We start from the raw sequence: 22,371 nt of genomic DNA, 5'->3' as shown, positions 1-22,371 counted from the left end.
TTGAAATTATTTTTCAAAGGCTGAAGAATAGAGAGGTAATTAAGAATCATTTGTGGGCATAAATCATAGCCCACCCTCCCTCCGCCACTTCCTAGGTATGTTCCTGGACAAGTTACTTCACCTCTTTCTGCTTCAGTTCTCCTATCAGTAAAATGAGCCAAATGGTACTTAAATCACAGGGTCGTTGTCTGGCATGTAGTAAGTGCTCAGTAAATGTTGTCTTTCAAAAGTCTCTACATTTATGAATGGTCTGATGAACTTAGGGGCAGGACAGGAATAAAGACGCAGACGTAGATAATGGACTTGAGGACACGGGAAGGGGGAAGGGTAAGCTGAGACGAAGTGAGAGAGTAGCATTGACATATATACACTACCAAACGTAAAATAGATAGCTAGTGGGAAGCAGCTGCATAGCACAGGGAGATCAGCTCGGTGCTTTGTAACAACCCAGAGGGGTGGGATAGGGAGGGTGAGAGGGAGACGCAAGAGGGAGGGGATATGGGGATATATGTATACATATAGCTGATTCACTTTGCTGTACAGCAGGAACTAACACAACACTGTAAAGCAACTATACTCCAATAAAGAAGTTTAAAAAAAAAGTCTCTACATTTATGATTGACAAAACAACATATAAACTTACTACTAATAGAATAAAATATTATAGATGATTACGTTTCTGAGAAGCAAATGCCTGGCAAGGGAATTAAGTTTGCTCAAATGAAACTTAATCCAATTCTTGAAAAATAGGGAACACTTTCCAATAGCCACATGACATTGCACTTATCCAACGAAATATCCCAGAAAGTCGTGGAATCTGCAGTCTTTCAGGACACAGTTTATGATTCATTGTGCCCCAAAGCTTCTGTTTCTCTCTTCCTATTTCTCCTAGAAAAGAAAAGGCTAATGTTGCTGTTGATCACCTTGATTCTTAGATCCTGCTTAATATCCTTCCCTGTAGTGCTTGCGCTCAGGGTTTACCTATGGAACTGCTCTTAATGTGTCAGTGTTCAGAGTACAAGGCACCCCCTGCCTCTATGAATGCAAAAGTAAAGAAGAGTTGAAATGGAAATTGTGGCCTAGCTTTTCCTTTAATAATCACCTAACGCTCCTTCCTAGGGATAAATAGGCATAGCATCACTAATGGTATCTTTTCAGTTCTCAAAAAAACCACATGTGAGACAGGAAAATTCCAAGAAGTTTTATCCGCTCTTGGCAGCAGAGGTTACAGCAGTAAAATAGAAAAAGATCTAAACATCAAAATGGAGCCCACACTGAGGACTATCATCAACAATACTCCATGGTTATTAAATTTCATGAATAATAAAGGGGTCCAGGGGTGTGCTGGTACCTGTTTTACAACTAGCTTTCTAGAATAAAGACCCTGATTTGTAGCATTTGCTTAATTCTGTGGTGAAAATACTCTCACACGATCTGTCCTGATATCACTGAACACGGAGTTGGGAAGAGGGGCTGATGGTGAGCTCATGAGGGGGAGTCTGTCAGCCCCACCAGCACCAGGTGTGCATATATATAAAAGAGGAGGTAGGCTTTATAGTCTTAACTCCCTACTAGATGCATATAGTTGTTTTTCAATATTCCTGACAAGTAGTTGTCTACCTTGGAGTTGTGTAGCTCCAAGGGTGGTGTTTTCATGTTCTGAGATAGCCATTCCAGCTGTATTCCACAGATCAAGAAAGAGATGCAATAGGATGTGAGGGATAGACAGATGGACAATAGACATCTATTGCTTCTCTTCAAGGATTGAGGTATAGTAAGCAAGAATTATTATCCCAAGTGTGTCGCAAAAACTTTAGACACTACCTTTGGGGAGGTGCTCGGTTGATTTTGGGACTTTTCTACAATCAATTATTATTGCTTTAGCTAACTCTGAAAAAAGATAAACAGAAATATATATCTGCAAAGTCATGGAGGAGTGATGTGGGGTGTACCTGCCAGAAACGCAAGGATTCATACGGCTTGCCTCTCTGCCTATTTTTTTACATGAATTTTTTTACATGAATTTAAGAATTGTTAAAAGTTTGGAAGAAAGACTGAGGGTTAGGGTTTCTTTTCTCTTAGGTTTCTTACTCAGAAGGAGAAATATTTGTTTCTCAATCAATAAGGGTAGTATATACAGGAAACCCCTTACTGATACATGTCAGTTATCACTGGGTGATGGCAGATCAGCAGATAGAATAGTGGTTCTTGGACAGGACTTTTTTTTCATGTAAAAAAATTTCTGTTTATTATTATTGCTCACCAATGGGGAGGTGCGGTTTATTTACACCAATAGCCATAGGGGCAAGGGGAATACACAGTTAGCAACCTGTATAGGATGGGCTACTTATGCAAAAATAAGACTCTCCAAAATGAAGGACAGTGGTGAGCTTCTGACAAGGACTTCTTATGAGCCCAGTGTATTTTTAAAGGATGCTCAAGAAAAGTCGTGCCACAGAAATTTGTCGGCTGTGCTCAACATTTTGATTTTGTCCTCTTTGTGCAGTAAAAGATGAGAGTAACAGCAGCAAGCATGAATATCCAGGCAATGCCGACAGTACCATTTGGGGCTCATTTTTATGATGTGTCTGGCTTAGGAGATGTGTAATTATAAAGGGTTTATTTCACAATTGCTCCGAATTTAGAGCATTTAGAGCTCAGTGCAGTGTTTGTCTTAATACACAGAGATGTGGACCCTCAGGAAAAGTAAGCTAATGGTAAACACAAACCAGGGAGTTAATGTTTGTTCTCACTGGTATTGTTGATTGCCTAACAAATCTTCTGTGGGCAGTATACACGCAACAGTTCTGCACAGTATCTGGGCACTAAATTACATAACTGTTGATGCAACTAGTATTGTAAGTTGGTACTTAGGTTGGGAAGTTTTATCAAGTGATACTGCTATATTTCTAAAGGAAAATGTCCCTTAATTAAAAACAGGCTTGGTGATTAAAAAAAAATTAAGCTACCTCATAGAAAAGGAAAGGCTTGAAGTCCTCTTGTCATTTTGATTGTATACAGGAGCCATTGCTGACTCGGAGGTAAGGGTTAACATTTCAAATGGACTGGTTGCCTCCTGATTTCTTGCACATAAAGCCATGAGAAGTTCAGGGAGAGACTTCTTCTCCTAGTAATGAAGCTTTCTGCTGCTAATGGCCCATGCAGACTCCCTTGGCTTCTCCAAATTAGAAATACTTGTGTGCTCCTTTGCTTCATTAACAGTAAAGAGAGGGAGATTGGTGGCTATTTAGGGCAAGCGAAAATTGTAGTAATTATGGTTGGTAAATTCTCTTCACGGTATTCTTCTACTCTTGATGTTCTTTGGGTGCTTTTCAGAAGAGCTCACCACTGTCACTGCTGGCATTTGTCCTAGAGGGATGGGAGCTGATTTGACCTAGAATTTTTGGCTCTTGGGGTGATGGTCAACAAAAGGCATCTTGCCTACTGGGAGATGGGTCTTTCACATTTTGATTTGCTTTGAGAATGCACAATACGATCCTTTCCACTACCGACTGTGATATAGGAATATTTGATAACCTCCTCCTCTACCTGTATTTCCCTAAAGAAAGCTCATTCTGCCCTCGAGTGCCTGTGAAATTGCATTCCACATAAACCTTGGTCAAGATGTATGGGGCGGCTTGGTAGGGTCGGGCAGTGAATGAGGAAAAGGTAGAGGAAAGGATGGTTTAGGATCACAGTGCACTATGGTTGGGTCTCTGGTTGACCAAGTTAGCATCAGATTACTGGATACTGTTGGAAGAAGGGCATCAAAAAGAAGGTGCAGGGCTTCCCTGGTGGCGCAGTGGTTGAGAGTCTGCCTGCCGATGCAGGGGATGTGGGTTCGTGCCCCGGTCCGGGAAGATCCCACATGCCACGGAGCGGCTGGGCCCGTGAGCCATGGCCGTTGAGCCTGCGCGTCTGGAGCCTGTGCTCTGCAACGGGAGAGGCCACAGCAGTGAGAGGCCCACATACCACAAAAAAAAAAAAAAAAGAAGGTGGAAAAGTCCCGAAGATTAATAGAACTGAATTAATGTTAGCGTTTAGTGGTTTTACAATATTTGAAAACAGGGTCATGTTTATAGGGGGGCCTTCTGAAACTGGGGAGTATGGCCTGAAAAATGGCTCCTTCAGTAAGTGAAATTACAATCTATAGAAACAGAATCAGGAGAAATTAGATCTTAAAACTGACTTATAAATGTGATGCTGATAGAAATCTGAGAAATAATTTAAGTCTAGTCCAAGTGACCAGGGAGAATTCCTGGGGCCACATTGCTGGAATGAAGAAGAATTTCTGGAAATATGCATTATCTCTTAAGAAAAGAGTGATAAAATATAGGATGGTCAGGCAAAGTAAGTGACAAAATACAGGTTGGAGTGATTAGTTGTGAACAGATGGATGCATTTCAACAAATAGAATTCTTTTGGCCTATAGTTAAAAAAAAACACCCCAAAACCCTAATGTAAAAGTGGTTCAATTGAGAGCACTCAACTTGGATAGAAGAAATCTAAGTTCATAAGGAAATCTTAGCATTTTCCTAAACCAGGGCCCACTGTTAGTGCAGATTGCTTGTGTATGTCCAGGAGAGGTTTTCTGACCACTAAACTTAAGTGTGTAAGTCCTTTGGGTGAATATCTTACTGATAATGGGGTTGACTGTATCAGGATCTGATAACTTATGATCAATTGCTTATCTCCTTCGATAAGTAAGTTTACAAGAAATCTCCTGACACTCATGTGGTTTTCTGGGTAGACTTCCCTGGGACCAAACATCACTAAATAGCCAGTTAGAGTGTTCTAGTCCATTCAACACTCATTTATTCATTCAGCAAACATTTGTTGAATACCCACTATGTGAAAGGCAGTTTTATTTCTCACTACGAATTACTAAATGGAAATTCTGATTTATCAGTGAGTCTTGGAATTCAGTCCTGTGATTCATTTTCCAGAGCCCATATGTCTCTGTGAAAGCTGAAGGGCTGCTCTTTCAGAACCTGAAATTTTCGGAATCATTTTCTGGACTGTGGGGAATCCCACCTGATGTATTGACCTTGGTACTTGCTGCGGCTAACTCATTTGCCTCTTTGGTATTTCAACTTACCTCTTCTTATCACATTTGTTTTACATTTATTTCCCAGCAACCTATCTTCACTTAGTAAATATATTAGTTGGGCCAAATTGTGCTGGCTGATCTCCTGGGACCCTGGGACTCATGGTTTCAGTCAGGGTAAGAGAAAGCCATAGCGATTGAGGAGAAAGGGCTAGAAAATACAAGGGAGAAAATTAAGCTTTCTCAAGCTTGTCTAAAATTAAAATTTACAAATAACTTTCATAAATGGAGGAGGAATTTGAGGATGTGAACTCCCCAAAGCTGGAAGAAGGAACAAGATAAAATATGGAGGGAATTTCCACAGTAGATTGGATGTTAGAACAGATGACCCTTCATATCCACTCTGATTCTAAGAATGTGAGTCCAGGATTTACTTAAGTTCCAATTTAAATCTTGATATACATGCAAAAAAAGCCCTCCATATCCCAGGCCCAAAGAGAGGAAGAGGCCCCCCTACCCCAAGATTTCTAAAGGTTTGGTGAATGCTACGTAGGAACATCTGGGAAAGAGTAGTTCTTTTATTCCAAATGCCCTGAGCATTCTTTATCCCTTTCATTTTACTTATTAATGGATGAAACAAGCACATTTAATCTTACAAGAAATATGTATCAGGTGCTACATTGCCAGGGCTAAAGCTCTGCACCATGAAAGGTTTTGAGTGTGTTTTTAAATGACCATATATCCTGGATAAACTCTAGACAGTAAAATAAGTAGACAGCGTGGCAAACCAGGCACATCTGAGGTTCTTTCTTAAATGAGCTATAGGTAGACTTACTGGGCTTAGTGATGGTTACTGAATACTTCACATAGATTATGACTTTAAGTTTCACAGTTGCTATAGGATATACATACTGTTGTTGTCTCCATTAAAAAAAAAAGGAAATTAGAGCTTAAAGAGGGTCAGTGAGTCCCCCAAATTCATACATCTAGTGCACGCAGATATAGACTTGCAGTTTACACCCATTTGACAATGGTGCCCAAGCACTTAACACTAAAACCAGTCTCCTCTCTATAATATGCCACTAGATCGTAAATTGGCTTTCGATGTGCTCACATCACCCCTTCACTTTGAAAACCCAACATCCTCCTTTGTCTCATTTCCCTTTACTTTGAGAATTTAATTATCTTCCTGTAGCAACATGCCACAGTTAAAGATTCTCATCAAAACTAAACCAGAAGGGGAAGGAAGGTCGTAATGGGTGTTGATTTTTTTTTTTTAGCTTTTGCTTTATTTTTTTTCTGTCCACTTTTTCTTTTAGGGTCTAAGCAGGTGGCAAAATCTATTTATCTTCTAGTGAAGTCTTAAAAATCACTTTCTGGAATGGGCTGCATAGAATACTTTGTAGAAATTTAAAACTTTCTAGCTCTGCCTGTGATGTTCACATACTACTTTTACCATATTCTGTCTCAGTTTCCTCACTTGGTAAAATGCTGTTCTTCTAGAAACCCTTTCTATACATTGGGAAGTTGGCATCGCTTTTGGGAAGAGCTCCTCCATGCAGGCTTCGTTTGTGTAACAAACATGGTTTGAGTGCCCATAATGTGCAGGGCCCAGTGCCAAGGGGCAGGACACCAGAAAAGACAAAATGTCTCTAGCTTCAGGATGTCGCATTCCTTGTTAACAAGCAAGAACGCAAACCCACTGGCACTGAGTGAGCCCTGGGCATCGTGTAAGCCCACAGGAGAGGACCCAGGGCCCTCTGCATTCTGGGGAAGCTTACTGAGGCTGTTCCTGCTGGGCCATTGGAGGTAGGCTCTGAGGTTCTGGGCTTCAGCCACTGCTCCCCAGAGGGATAACTAGTGACTGTGTAATAACGCATTCTGCTGCTGATAAACCCGGGCTATGGCAATATTCTGACCTTGGACATTTCTTTAAAATAATAGTATATAGTCCTGGCCTATATGAACTCATTAAGATGGCATTGATTAGTGGCCTAAGATCTGAGTGTTACAGGTCAGTGTGATACACAAATGGTCCAGTGACACCTTCCCACTGGGCTTTTTGACACACACCATGACCGCTAAAACCTCTATAGACACTGGGACGAGAGACGTACATGGAGAAAATAGATGAATTATAGCTGATGGGAGAGGAGTGCCTTAGATCCAGGATGGACAAAAAACTTACCACCTGCTTTTTTTCTTTTTAAATCACTCTAGAGCCAATGCCCCAAAAGTTTCTTATGATTTAACCATAACGGACAGCAGAAATAAGACAACCACTGTCAGTTATGTGCATGACACACTGTCCAACCCTTACGGCTGGATGGCGCTGCTCTTGGATCAAGAGACCTACTCACTGCGATTTGAGAGCCCTTGGACCAACAGCTCTCTGCAGGTAACCCCCGGCATCCACTTGATGGTAGATTCCATTCCCCAGGGGTTCCCATCTTTCCTTCTGTGACGCAGTAGTTTGCAGGTATTAGCATCTTCTGGTGCTGATCAAGAAAACTGCAGCAGCATTTTGACCAGATGAATGTAACCTGAATTTGAGGTATGATTGTCTTTTATCTTGAACTTGAACATTTTAGAATCCCTTTAAACCTCACCTTGAACACAGAATGGTTCTGCCTGAAATTTTAACTTTATTAATACAATGAAAAACGGCTTCTAAGCATCCTATAGAATTGTAGTCTTATATATTATGGGTTAAGAACCAACTTACCCCAGGGAAGTGTTTGTAGCCGAGAGAGAATAGCTTCACAAGGCATTTTTTTACATTGCACACTGCCACCTTGTGGTCAAAGATTAACTTGCACCTGAAAACGAAAGGCACTAGCCTTTCGTTTGGATTGAGTTGAAGGAGTCAGATGGTTAGGGGGAGGGAAGGTAGGAAAAACCATAAGAAAAATAGGTGCATTTTCTGCAGAAAAATCAATCCAGTGGATTTCCTCAAGCTTCTTTCATTCCTTTTAACACATTTCTTTCTTCCCATCTCATCACACGCATTCTCCCTAAAGGTCATAAGAGCAGGTCTTAGGGAGCTGGAAGCAGGTGTGCCATAGATCTGAAGAATTCAAAGCAGAATCCATTTGATCCCCTCACCACAGCTCTCAGGAAGAATGTACACCTCTCTCCCCTTCCCCTGAGGTTCCCATGAGAACATTCTGGGAAGGTGAAGGCAGTAGAATGGTGACTCTGGAGGTGGACACCTGGGTCTCTGTCCCAGATCAGCACTGTCCTGCTTTGTGATGTAGGGAGAGTTACCGAACCTCCACCTGCCTCAGTGTCTTCATCTATAAAATGGAGGCAATACTAGTCACAATCCCCAGAGTCTTTCAAGGGTTGGATGCCTTGATATGAATGATACCTGAGCCAATGCTCAACCGTGTTAGCTGTTACTCTTATAAATGGATGGCACTCCTATCATTGCCTGCCTGTTTGAGTCTTGGGGAAAACTGGACAGGAATTCTACATGTGTCTCTGTCTCTTCTTGCTGTTTGACCTGGGACGAGTTACTTCGCTTGTCTGAACTTTGGTTTTCTCCTCTGTTAATTGAGATTGTTAAACAAGAAGAACCTTACAGCTTTCAGTCCTCACACTGTATGATTTTGTAGCTTTAGTTATGAATTTATGATGGAGTAGATTTAAGTAAGCCCATTTCCCACAAGAAAAGTAGCCGGCGTGAACAGTCCTGTTTCTAAACCACTCCATCTGAGTTCTTTGTAACTCTTCTTCTGGGAAGAGTCTTCCTCACTCAATGAGCACTTTTGTACTTTTCTCTCACTTCAAGTACTCAGCGACATTTGAGAACTTTGCTCCTGGGAATTACCTGCTGCTGGTGCACACAGACCTGTGGCCTCACCCTGACATCCTCATAAGGTGCGGGAGTCAAGTGGGGCGGTCCCTTCCGTCTCTTCCATCACCTGGTCGGGACCAAGGCTGTGACTGGTTCTTCCACAGCCAGTTGAGACAACTCACCTATCTGGGTAAGTATAATTGGATGAGCATGTTGAGCACATAGTCAGAAACCACTATTCCCTTTGGAATACCAAACATTGGTGCTGTGAAGTGACGAGGAGCTGAAAGAGACCGCTGCGTGTTATGGTTAAGTGGCTGGGCTCTGAATCAGACTGCCTGCATTGGAATCCCAGCTCTAGCACCTACTAGCTATGGGACATCGTGCAGGTATCCTTTCTAAGCCTCAGCCTCCTTATCTGTAAAATGGGATCATAAAAGGACCTATCTAAAGGATAGGAAATTAAAAAAAGGATAACATGTAAAATTCTTTAGGAGAGGGTCTAACCCAGAGCAAGTGCTTAATAAACTTTGACTGCTATTCATATTTTTCATTCATGTTAAGGCCATGTTACATTTGTAGAAAAGTCAACTGCACGTGTAAAGACAGGATGGCTGGTTGTGATCACAGATACAAGGAACAGCAAAGGTACAGAGAGGCAGGATGAAGAGTGTAGTCAATGTGGAAGGTGAGAAGCCTTGGAAGGAACTCTGAGGTCAGAAAAATGAGATGCATGGAAGGCTATCTGAGGACTGGGGGATGGGCTGTCTTGTCTTGTGTCAGAGGCAGCATCAGGGTGAAGGGTCCAGGAGCCTCATTTTATAGAACCAGAAACCCTACAGTGATTGCAGAGTAACAGGGGCCAAAAGGATTTCCTTACCTTCTTATTGTGCATGTTTCACGGGAGCCCAATGTGTGGGTCAGGGCCATACATTTCTTTTGACTTCCTGGACTTCCTGAAATCTCATATTTGACTTCCTGAAATCTCATATTTCTTTTCCATATTATTTCAGCATTGGTCACTCTGAGTACATGGTGTCCACTTCTACCAACCTTAGCTCAGTGTGGTCTCTAAGAAGGAGAATCTGACAAAATGAGTCTCTAAAAGGACAATTTTGTTATGAATTGGTCTTAATAGATCCTGGTTGAAATCAGGGCCATGTCAAGCATGGCAAGTCCCAGTCTCTGCCACAAGCCAGACTTGGCCTTAAGGGTTTGGGGAGCTGGTAGGCGCCCTGAGTTCTTTGTCCCTCTCACTTGTGCCTATAGCCACTTGTCAACTGGGTCTGATTACACTTGAGCCCTGGGGCGATTACATTTTAATAGCACCAGAGGGGAGAGGATGGTGATTCCCGGGTTTTTAAAAAGTCTTGGCCAAATGGATTACTCTATATTTTATTTGCACTGAATTGTACCATTCATACTTTATTCCAGATTTGATTCATCCATAAATATAACCTAAAACTATAAAAAATCAGGATGGACAGAGAATCCTGAGACTGTTTTACCACTAGAGTCACATACAGCCATTAAGTAAGAGCAGATAGTTGCCATTTACTTTAACTATGGCTATTCATTTGCTGTATATTCTGAAACAAAATTTTAATTTCAAATTGCTCTTGTTTTATTAGTTAGCATGCTTCTGAGGAGCCTGTCTTGTCCATTGATCAGATTTGTTCATGAACTGTAAACTAATTTGAACAGTCGCATAAACCAAGCATGATAAAGGAACATTTGTGGCATAAAGAAAACAAAATCAAGTCATGCAGCTAAAGATTTTCTTCCCCCCCATTACTTATTGAATTAACAGCAAGTTATAGTATTATACTATATTTACACATATGGTATAAATGCATATCTGTATAAGTATATATATATATTTTATGTAGATGAGCATCTGTATTATATATATACATATATAGGACTTAGGTGAATATTTCAGTATAAGCCATTTTTATTAGGCAGATGGCTTTTACTAATTAAAGAGTCTTTGTATCAGAATACCTTGGTATCTCCACTTTTGAATAATATGAGTTGGACAAGGAACAGGAAGTCACAGAGGGTTGCAAGTCGGATACCCGGACTCCTTGGAGAGGATTCCTGGTCCTCCAAGTAGCGGCTTTCATGGCCATCTGTGCTTCCGCCATCCTGTGTCTGAATGGAGTAGGGAGGTGGCGAGAGCCAGGCCTGTTCCCATTCCTGGGCTGGCACAGTGAGGACTTGAGGTTTCAGGAGGAACCGAGGCTCATACTGGTCTTCCGTGGTGGTGTCCCACGCAGCTACATTGGGTTGTGTGGATCGGGTATGACTTTGGAGGTCTTCTGTGTAAAGTCTGCACCACCACTAGGAAGTTGACGAGGCGGCTACCATGGTGTCCGTAGACCCAACAGCCCAACAGCAGTGAGGTAGCTGTGGCTGACCCCTCAAAAAGCCTCCAAGCAGTAGAGTTCAGTTACATATTGATTAGTTTGTTACTTTCACTTAATTGTTTTCTTTGGACCATGGGGCTTTATAGGTCTCTGTGATTGGGATAATTTACATAAAATAACATTTAATCCAAGAAGAGAAGCCCTCACAGTCTATGTGGACATATTCCTGGAATGAAAAAAACAAAACAAAACAAAAAACCCAGGGGGAGGTTGTGTATACAGAAGGTTCATTTTATTATAGGGAAACTGCTTGACCCTCCTCCAGGTCCACCGAGTTTCCTGTCAGGCTTTGGGGGGTGGGCATGGCTGGGGGGACACTGCCCCTTTCCCTGCTGGCCTTCCATCTGGAGTCTTGCTGCACTGACAGTTGGCTGGCTTTCACTCATTCCTTGACCACTTCTAAGCAGACCGTCTTTTGTATTGTTTGTGTGCAGCCCTACCACATCCCCCCAGAGAGGAAGTTTTTAAAAAATCACAATTATCTTCATTTCCTCCATTTAGCTCCTTGCTGTGTGATTTAAGATGCCTGACTTGTCTTTGACCCAGCCGAGAATGGCAGAGAGCAGAACCCAGGCATTCTGGCTCCTGGCTGTGACTCTCTCCACTAGAGTGTGCTGCCCACTCAAGAATCATGGGCCACTGACCCACAAGGGTGGGGGGTGCCAGGCAGTGGTGCAGGAGAAAACTTCTCACTGGTCCCCATGACAAAGAAAAAAGTCCCGCACATATAATATTTTTTGACTCTTGCCTTTCTCTTCTTTACCAAGGCAAGTTTTGTCTTTGTTCAGCAATGTCTTTACAGAATGCAGCTTATTTGGAAAGCCCATGGCCAGAGTTCAGGGCTTCGGGTTTTAATCAGTGGCTGGCTGGCTGTTTTACCTGGGGCATGGAATTATAAATTCTCCATGCCTCCATGGCTGCATCTATACAACGAGGTTAAGAATACTTACTTATCTCTTGGAATTGTGGTACAAAACACCCAAACATCTTCAAGTGTGATTAGCATGCCGTGTTATTTTATTACACATTTTCTCAGTAGATTATTTCTCTAGAATGTTTCTTTTTTCCTGGAAGGTGGTCAATCTCAGGTGCCTTGAATTCCATATACCTGTCATAACTTGTCTGAAAGAGTCTCATTCTACTTTCCTTGACTAGCTTTTGTAAGATAACAGATTCATGATAACATGGCGTATATGATATATGGGCCCCCTGATTGAAACTTAATACCACTTAAGCAATTGTTACCCACAGAATAAGATAACCTTGCTCATTTAAGAATCTTTCTTAAGGAGATTGGTTCTATGTGGTAGGATCCCGGAGGGGCAATAGTTTGGTGTGATAAAGTATCATGAACGGCAGTGGTGAACTGCAACTTCTACACCATGCTTGCGAACAGGTCTGACTGTAAAACAAGCGTTCCTTCATATTGTCAAACTTGGAGTCAAATCCAGAGAGCCCATTTTTCAGTCTCTGTGATCGGATTCACTAGCACTCCTGTCTCTGACTTACACAGCCAGTTTCCCACTGCCTCTGTCCCTGTTGTTTTCTTTCCCAGGGATGTTTTAGTTCGTGGTGAACTATTTTTATTTTTTAGTTACATTCACGCTATGAAATAATTAGTCAGCTAATTAATCTGGTTTACAAGCTTTGTAGGATTCTTCAGCTGTCAGTCAGGCCCAGGCCCGAGGCCTACATCTAGTCTCAGCTCTCTTGCCCATGTGATTCCCGTTGCCATGGCTACCGGCTACATCTGCTGACACCCCACTCTCTATTTATTGCTTAATTAAGAATTTCACGCTCTGCCCTTATCTGCCTCTAAGAACAAGCGCATACTGTTAAGAAATTCCGAATTTACGCCCGGGCACAAGGAAAGCCTTTCTTGAGGGCTTGGCTGGATGGAGCCTCTCTAACGATCTTCTCGGCGTCCCAGCCGCCACCCTTCAATCAAAAATCATTAAATGGGGCAGAGACAATGAGCATGCAGCGTATCAAAAGCAGGATGTTTGCTTGGTCCAAAGGAGGAAAAGCTGCTAGGCCCCATGCTCTGCTCCACTTCAAAGGGAGATGAGACCCCCTCATCACTGGGGCCTGATAAAGCCTCATTTGTTCTGGGCTTGACTTATGCAAAAGGTCTGGTATGTCAGAATCCCATCTCACAGCCGTGGGCTCCCCCCACCTCTTGCCTCCACCTCCACCGGTCCCCTCCCTGGCCTTCCGCACACTCGTGTGTCAGCACTTAGGCAGCTGGGTCCCCCAAAGCATCAGGCGGAGCGTGTAATCACTGACTCCACGCTGACAATGGCCACTTGTAGGGGGGTGGCCAGGAGGAGGTCTTCATCACAATAGGGACACAATTATTGCAGCTGCTAGGGAGGGCTATGCTTCTTCCTGTAGAAACGCAATAGGACTTGCCCAAAACAGGAGGACAAGGCTGGGGGAGGTGGTGGGGGTGAGGAGGGGTGGAGAAAACACCCTTGAGTTGATTATTCATATTCTGACTCTTGGAAGCCTGATGCGGAACCGGTGGGGTCCCAGCAGCTGTTCCTGCACAGTTCTCTTCTAATAATTGTACATTCTGTCCGGGGTCAACTTACTTTTGACCCTGTCCTTTTATATTGGGAAGAGGCTCTTTAGGGAAAACTGTTGGGTTGTGGCAGTGTGCATTAAACACTCACAGCCCCCTTCCCCTTGCTTTATCCCCTGCCCAACCAGCAGCCGGTGGGTGATAAATTCCTATCAGATGCTGAGCCATTCACACTCGCCCCCCCGCCCGAGTTCATACAGCAGAGATGCAGCCAAGCTGGGATATTGTGTGAGGCGGCAGCTGAGAAAGTCCGCCTGCTAGGCTTGGAGGCTCTCGTGTACCACCTTCTTCTGATCAGACTGAAAAAAAAAAGACACGTCTAGCCAGGCTGGTCAGTGCTTGTTTCCAAATGTCCCCCTCACCAGGATAAAGGCAGGCTGTTTGGCAAGAAGCCGGGGCTGTTGTCTATGAGGGCAAGTGGGCTGTGGATAGAAAGACAGATGGACTTTATTGTCTCAAAAAACAACTCAAGTCACATCACCCAGAAGGCTCAGAAAAGATGCTGTTAACTTGGGAGATCCTGAAAATAAGACACGTTTTCCTAAGTTGGCAGTGAGACGAGCAGGGATTCGGCCCAGGTTTCTCTTTTCTCAAAGCGCTAAGGCACTGGGATGGAGCAGGCTGCTGCCTAGACCCTTCTGTTCTTCAGCTGGTCTAGGAGACCCCATGCAACTCCTTGAGAAGGAATCTTGTTAGGTTCTAATGAGAGAGGACTCAGCTGGCTCCCCAGAGCTCTTTGGGAGGATTTTATGAGCAGAGCAGAATCATAATCCTTTGAAAATCTGCAGCCATTCCCATGCTGAGGCCCTCTAAGGCAATCTATAGCATTCTAGTTAATAAATTAATTTACATTCTTATAGAAAACTCATTCCCCAAAGATCCCCAAGGATTGGTACCGGTAATATAGAGAGCTGACTTCAGGGAAATGCATGACAAACCTTTATGGCAAAAATATAGAGAACGGAACAGGAGCTGCGGATGTGAAAAGGGATTTTGCCTCTCAATTACAAGCAACTTCTCCAAAAGGAGAAGGAAGGAAGAAATGGAGGAAAGGAAAGAAAGAAGGAAGGAAGGAAAACTCAGGAATCAGAATCAGATACTTTTTCAAGGAATCACTCAAGATTAAGGAGCTAATTCTCAGCGATGCTGGTGGCTGGCCTCCGTTCACACAGGTCATGGATGGTATAACCAGTATCCTGACTTGGCTTTTCTGACTTTATTTCAGTATTTTTTCTAGTATACTAGTGTTTTGTTTTGTCTTGTTTTAATCTAAGCTTATGTACCTACCCACCCTTGTAAACCAGTTCTTCTTTCTCCTGTTTGTAGGAAAAAGCTGTACTTGTTAACTCCTCTGTGCTTCTTGAACTTTACATATTTGAGTACCGCTTTCACACTTTGTCACATCCTTATGCCTCCTGTGCTATTACTTACTTGATTTTTTTCTTAAATCAACTCCCACACTGCCTTATTTTTAAAACCTGTCTTTTTTTAAGCAATATTATCCATAAAATCATGGGTTTAATGACCTACTTGCTTTCTCTAAAACACATTAACATTCATAACTATTAAAATAAAACTTTTATACTACTAAAATTATCATATTACATTTTGTATTTTGGAAGTATACTTTGGTTTTCAAACTTTTGGTATAATTGATGAAAAGTAAGAATTGTGAATATAAGTATCTCTCTCTCTCTCTCTCTCTCTCTCTCTTTCTCTTTAACCTGGGTTCCTTTCCTCACTTGCTAAGAATACCTGCCACTTGCTAAGAGAAACTTTTACTCACAGGTTTTTAGCTGTGAGTAAAAACCACATTTTTAAGAGTAGAGTATGGAAAAGTTCGTAAAATTCCTTCAAGAAGTGCTTTCTAAGTGTGCCTCATGGGCAAACAGCTGGAATGCTTGCTCCCAGGTCCCCTGCCCCCAGAAGTTCTAGTTCTGTAGATCTGTGCAGGGCCCAGGAATCACATACGCCCTGTGCAAGCATGGCCAACCTTGCTCTGAGTCAGAATAATAGTTGTTATTGTTCTCTGAGTTAATTAAGAAGGTTTAATTGAGCTAACTCTCAGGACTGGTTAATGCAGATGTATCTCTCAGCATCTTGATCAAGTTCTTTTAAAAAAATTACACCTTTTTATGAATGAGTGTTATTGGGAATAATAGAAGACTCACAAGTGTTGGAAGGATTTTCATATCATATTTCTGTGAAGGTCTTGAAAAGATCCTGGGTGATGAGGTCAAGGTCACTCAGTGGCTCTCTCCGAGAGGCTGGAATCAGACGAGAGTGGTCCTGCGAATCAAGCTTTAGCTGCCCAGGGACCAGTTGACAAGAAAGCCTTCTCTGTGGCTGAGTGAATGAGGCTCATTTCTGGGGAGCAAGAACTGAACAGGGAGGGAGAAACAGAGCAGGAGGGTGCAGGAGTGTGAGAAGAGGTGGAGGTCGGGGACAGGGCAGGTGAAGATGAAAATGCAAAGAGAGGACCAACCCAAGAGCTGGCCCATGAAGATGGCACTGGAACTGGGTCCAGGGCCGAAAGAGAGGGAGAGCAGGCACGAGTCAGGTGAGACTGGAAGGAACTCACAGACACGGAAGCAGTTGCTGTTTCCCGTTCTCTCCACGTGTAGTTAGTAGCTGACTCATGCTAGATAAATGTGAGCTGAGCGAGAGGCCCTAATACATGTACAGTCCTCAATGGCAAAGTGAGCCTGGGGATAAGAGTGAAGAAGAAAACAGGCAAGGGATCTATTGCTAAGATACCCGCTGGTTTTTCTTTTTAGGTAAGCAGGTACTCTCTCCCTCCAAAATTCCGAGAGAAAATGGGACCTGCCCTGGGAAAGAATCAATTAATTTTTCTCTTCCCTGGAGCCCTCGTGAGGACAAAATTTGCCAACACATCACTCTGGCAGGCATGAGAATCAGATCTACATGAGTAACTCTCCTTTCTCTCACCGGGAGCCATTTTCTTACACGTTTCTCTCTTTCTCCTAGATGTCTGTGTTTATAGCAAGCTTAGATCATGTAGCACTCATCAGAATAATTTGGCTATAATTGACCCAAAGGCTTCTTTTCTTTTTGAGGACCAACCAGATATTCTTACAGTCTTGGAAGGATCAACGGCAGTGAGGCTCCATTGATAAACAAAGGAGATTAACCATTCTCATATTACAAATACAAACTCAGAAATCATAAGCACTGAGAAAGCATATGTACAATGTCACAGCTTGTGTTAGGCTCTTAAACTCTTCCTGAGTCAATACCTTTATTCTCAAATGATTTTTATCCCTCTTGGTATTTCTCCAAATTGGAAATGACACTGCATTTACGCTTTTATAGAGTCAAAGCACTTAGCAAACTTCAGCGGATCTGGTTAAGTTGCTTACAACTCTGAATACTAGGGCTTATTGTGATTAGGTGCAGCTGTCAAAAGAGTGAAAGCATATTTTTGGGGTTTTGTTAACTGGCTCCTAGAATAATGAGCCTGTCGTAATAACGGTATTGATGATGACTCACACGTATTGTTCATTTGAGCCAAATGCTATGCTAAGCACGTTACCTGGATTTTCCATCTTTTCTTCCCAGTCACCCTATGATGTAAGACAGTACGATGATTCCCATTTTCAGAGGAAGTGAGTGAGGTTCAGAACTTGTCCGGTACCCTCATCTAGGACCTGGAAGACCCAAGATTCAAATCCAGGCTGTTGGATTTCACCCACGCACTTCCCGCTCCGTCTCTGCGGTCTCTCTCCACCTAGAAGCGGTGTTTGGGAAGAAAGAGCCCTCTGCTCCCACTCTCAGAGCCAGCCTGCAGGGGGCCTGTGGTATAGGAAATCAGGCTTTTCTAATCTTTCCTGCTTTTGGTGATCTTGCTCCATTTCCTGTGATACTGAAACTGCTTCTCTTCTCAGATTGAATGATATTCACACACCTGCTTTAATAAAGTGAACAATAGCTTTTCAAAGCATGTTTTAGTTTCAGTGTCTGCTTTGGGGAAGAGGTTGTTCTGGAGGTGGGAGCCATTTGTGTACGTGTAGAGGCTGAACAAAGTCAGAGTCCACCCAGATCAGAAGCCACCGGTGCCGAGGTGCTCGCTGCTCCAGGGAGCCTTGGTTTACCAGGAACAGGGCCTGGGTAAGGGCTTTAATGGATGAAGAAAAGTGGGACAGCCTGTACTGGGGGTCAGGTATGTCCAGGGCTCGCCTTTTCAGTTTTCCGGGTAATCATCACTGCTGCCTATGAAGACTATGTAATCATCATAACTACAGTTCCTGATACCGTACTGGCTGGCGGTATCCTTTTCACCCAGGGGATTCTGGATACATTGATTATTTTCCCTCTACTTCAAATTCCCTCCTCTATATAGTGGGAAAACGATGTTTCAGTCTAGTTGATTTACAATGTTTTGTTATTCTTTTTCATATTCTTTTCTATTATGGTTTATTACAAGACATTGAATATAGTTCCCTGTGCTGTACAGTAGGTCCTTGTTGTTTATCTATTTTATATATAGTAGTGTGTATCTGCTAATCCCAAACTCCTAGTTTATCCCTCCTCCCCACCTTCGGTAACCATAAGCTTGTTTTCTATATCAGTGAGTACAAGGATGATTTTTATAACATCTTTAAATGAACTGACTTCCAAATGATTCTTGGAATTTTAAAAAATTTTACCTTTCCTAGAGTTTGATTCCATTACAATATTTTATTACTTTCTCTTGTACAAGGGTATTCTATTGTTACAGACTTTTACATGTTTTTAGATGTCATTTTGCCATATTCCCTTTCTCTTTTCTTTCTGATGGAACCTATCTTTTTTACCATTTTGTCTTTGCCTCCTTTAAAAGGGTTAATTCCTGCCTCCATTTGTTTAATTTGTCAAAATTGCCAGTTAAGTTCTGGCATACAGAGTAGAACAGTATAAATTTAGGATTTCTGATTGGTCCATGATAATTGAGTATGTACATGTCCAACAGTGTCTAGTGTCTTAAGGTACAGGAGAAAAGTCCCTCCCTCAAAGATTGAAAGACAGAGCTAAGGACTGAGACAATCCTAACGTCACCACAGTTGATGCAGTGGTATTTGCTCGATTGAAAGAGAGCTTGGGATAAGTATCACTGTGTGGTTTTAGAAATGCTTTTAAACTTTAGAAAATGCATAGTTCAGTGTGAGCAGAAGTGGATCAGTTAGACATTATAGAAAAAAAGAGATGTTAAGCTGGTGGCTTTAGTATTAATTACTTTTATTATTTAAGTTAGAAAAGTGGGTGAAATTTGCAATAGTATAAAGAAACAATATAGGTAAAGCTTTGGAAGTGATGATAAAGTAGAGCACATAAAGAACATGTTGGCCATTCTACCTGGTCAAGAAAGTGTGTACAGTGGAAGGAGAAAGCCACAGACTCATGCATTTTATAATGGGAATAAATTTTAGATTGAACTATAGTTGATTTACAATATTATGTTAGTTTTGGGTATACAGCGTAGTGATTCTGTATTTCTGCAGATGATACTCCATTATAGGTTATTACAGAAAATTTTTAAGTGAGAATAATGAACAAGATAAGAATAGAATCAGAGAGGTCTCATCATGGGTGTTTTGGGGGATTATTTTCTTTGTAGTGTTCTGACGCTTATGCTTTGTGATTAGAAAGAATGATCCTAGGTCTACTCCATTCTGTGATAGAGGAAAGAGTTTAGGGCTCCAGGGAGAGGCAAAAGGAGAGCATGGGTGGGACCAGGGCCCCGAGGCGGCAACCTTCAGCATCATTGGGTCCTTCGGTGGTGGGAGGTGCTGCTCCATGGCATCGAATAAGGCAGAAAGGTAATTAACCACTAAGAGACAAGGTGTTACTGAAGAGTGGAGTTCGCGCACCTGATTACTAATTAATCAGCGTGAGAGCACCTTGTAGATGCATTCACTATTTAATTACAGCAGCCTCTCTTGGCAAAGGAGCATATGTTCCCAGCTTAATCTACTGGTTTATACTGACATCAAATTGTCATTATCAGAAAGAATCAGGCCTTTTGATTATTTCCACTAATTTATTGAACGCTTAAAATTAATGAACCCCAGGCCTTTTAAATGTGCTCAGTTGGTTTGGAAGATGGGAGGAGAAAGCGGGGTGGGGAAAAGGCTTCATTAAAAGGACAATTTGTTTGGATAAAGGTAAAGCAAATACATTTCATGGGTGATCTGAACTCTACTGGTGAAAAATACATGAATTCTAAAAGCGGAGCCTTCAAACTGATGGAGGGGAAATAGGATATGAGGGGTGTCCTGCTCACCAGCACTGGCCTCCAAAGAACATATGGTGAAACAATTTTTTCCCTACTTATTTATGTGCCAATTCTTTTGGAAAGCTCACTGCAATTAAGTGTAATCAAATAAAAACAATCAAAATCAAATATTGGAAATCAATTGTTAGACTAATTAACAAGGACTTCATTTTTTTATTTTGAAAATTTAGTTAGGTTGGGGAGAATTTAGCACAAAGCCATCGTTCTTAAACGTGAATGTCTTTCATATTAAGATAATCTTTGTATCACATCCAAGTTATGGTTTTTTGTGTTCAGTTTCAGGTGAAGGCCAAGTTCAAGTAATTCTCCAGGTGAGGGAAGGTGTGGCGCCAACTATTTCAGGTGAGTATTAACTCATCAGATAGAATTGCCTGGTACAGCAGAATGTCCTCCAGTCGTTTTATAAATTCCTCCCATCATACTGTTTGTAGGGCAAGTAAGAGCCCTAATGCTTTTATGTCTGACAACTCCTTATTGTGTCACCCCTACAGCTAAAATATATGTCTGCATGTCAAAGAAAGATATAAGAATTGGTGCATTTCAAAACATAGGAAAGTAAGAATTGCAACATGTAAATAAGCACATTTCATGAATTATGGACCATATGTGCACACAGGAGTCCAGATCTGCGGATGAGCCATTAGGCCCCCACCAAATGGAAAGAAAAATTCAGGGTATCTTAAAACTGTAATTGTTCTCAGTAATTTCAGGAAATCAGGGTAAACAAATCCTCCCCATAAGTCAGATGGTTCTGTGAAATCTTTCTAACTCATAAAAGCTAAACTCTCAAAGACTAAATGACTCATAAGCGCCTTCTAATGTATTTCATTGTTTGTTTTTGTTTACCCTGAGTCTGTTTTAACTATACATTTGCAGCCGGGATAAATCTTTTCAAAGGCTGAGTTTTCCTTTGATTTCCAGTGGCATTTTTGTGTTATGTCAGAGAAGAGCCCAGGCTAATCAGAAGATGATCTAATTTCTCCATTTAAATTAATAAATAAATGAGGTTACGGTATGGGACTAAAACTGTATGTAAGCTAGAAGTACCGACGATGACCTTTTCATGCTTATCGGACCGAGAAGAAAGGGATTCTTTGTTTTTGTATCTGTTTCTGAGCTGCCATAGCCTTTGCTCTTTCTGTCCCTAGTTCTTTATCACTTTTTTCCTTTAGGTGACTCAAAATGCTTTGTTGAATGCCTCTCGTGTGAGGTGTGGGAGGTGACAACAGTGAACAAGATAGAATGGTCTAACTTCATGGGGTCTTATGGTCACCGGGGAATGTCAATCAAATGACTAAATAATCAAGGAATATGTTTCCTTTAAAATAACTGTTACCAAAGAATAGTATCTTACAACTCTCTCCTCTCTGGATGTCCTGTGTTCAAATTCCCCCGAGAAGAGATACGTTTGGTTGGGTCAGCCCCTATTTTGTAGAGAACCTACCTGTTGGGGGAGCTCTCATGTCAGGCCCCCTCAGAGAATACTGGACCACCTGTGGGTGGCCATTCTTGGGTTGGGCAGCTTTCGTCAGCATGACGTGCCTCTCAGCACTTAGTGCGAAGATTTCTGTATTAAGGACTCTTTGGAAGGACACTGTGGGTGGCTGGAATCTAGGTCTTTTCAGCAGGGGTCAGTTTAACTGGGAGATACTTCACTTGGCCTGTCAGTTACAACATGCTGAATAAATAGAAAGCTGATGCTTCATAGAGTTGTAGAATTTTAATAAGGGAAGGAACCTCACAAGCTGTCCTATCCAATTGCCTCATTTTACACATGAGGGCATGGAAGCCTAATCATTAAATAGTTTACTTAGTCACATCAGTAATCAGTGGTTGAGCCTGGATGAGAACTCAGGTTTCCAACTCAGTTCAGTGTTCTTTCTGTTATACCATTTAAACCCTAAGGTATTCAAATTACCTTTTTGGCATATATTAACTTGGTTAGATTAAAATTAATTATATATATATAGCCATTTTCCTATCTTACACAGGTTGGGACAGAAAACTCCTAAGACCCAGGGAGTTACAGAACTAGTACATTACCATTCGTTATATTCAAATATTTATTATTAATATGGTTCTAAGACATTGCTTGATTTCTATCATGTGGGATATAAGTGACAATGTCAAAATTTAAATATGGCATGTCTTTTGTTTAATGGAGAGCTCTATGAAAAATAATACAATTTTTGCCATATCAAAAATTCTTTGACAAAACAA

The 22,371-nt window shown here is 41.8% G+C and overlaps 1 protein-coding gene across 8 annotated transcripts in view; it reads left to right on the top strand.

Moving 5' to 3' along the window:
• The window catches only part of PKHD1 (PKHD1 ciliary IPT domain containing fibrocystin/polyductin), a 603,444-nt gene that overhangs the window by 219,442 nt on the left and 361,631 nt on the right, over positions 1-22,371 (top strand). For all 8 annotated transcript variants that reach the window (XM_032648750.1, XM_032648749.1, XM_032648748.1 and 5 more), the window contains 3 exons: positions 7,268-7,445; positions 8,841-9,036; positions 20,428-20,493. In XM_032648750.1, the coding sequence (XP_032504641.1) occupies positions 7,268-7,445; positions 8,841-9,036; positions 20,428-20,493 (440 nt within the window). The remainder of the gene's footprint in view (positions 1-7,267; positions 7,446-8,840; positions 9,037-20,427; positions 20,494-22,371) is intronic.

Source organism: Phocoena sinus, chromosome 11 (genome assembly GCF_008692025.1).
Source record: "Phocoena sinus isolate mPhoSin1 chromosome 11, mPhoSin1.pri, whole genome shotgun sequence".
In the NCBI taxonomy this organism is placed as follows: Eukaryota; Metazoa; Chordata; class Mammalia; order Artiodactyla; family Phocoenidae; genus Phocoena; species Phocoena sinus.
This window is presented reverse-complemented; position numbering and strand designations above follow the sequence as displayed.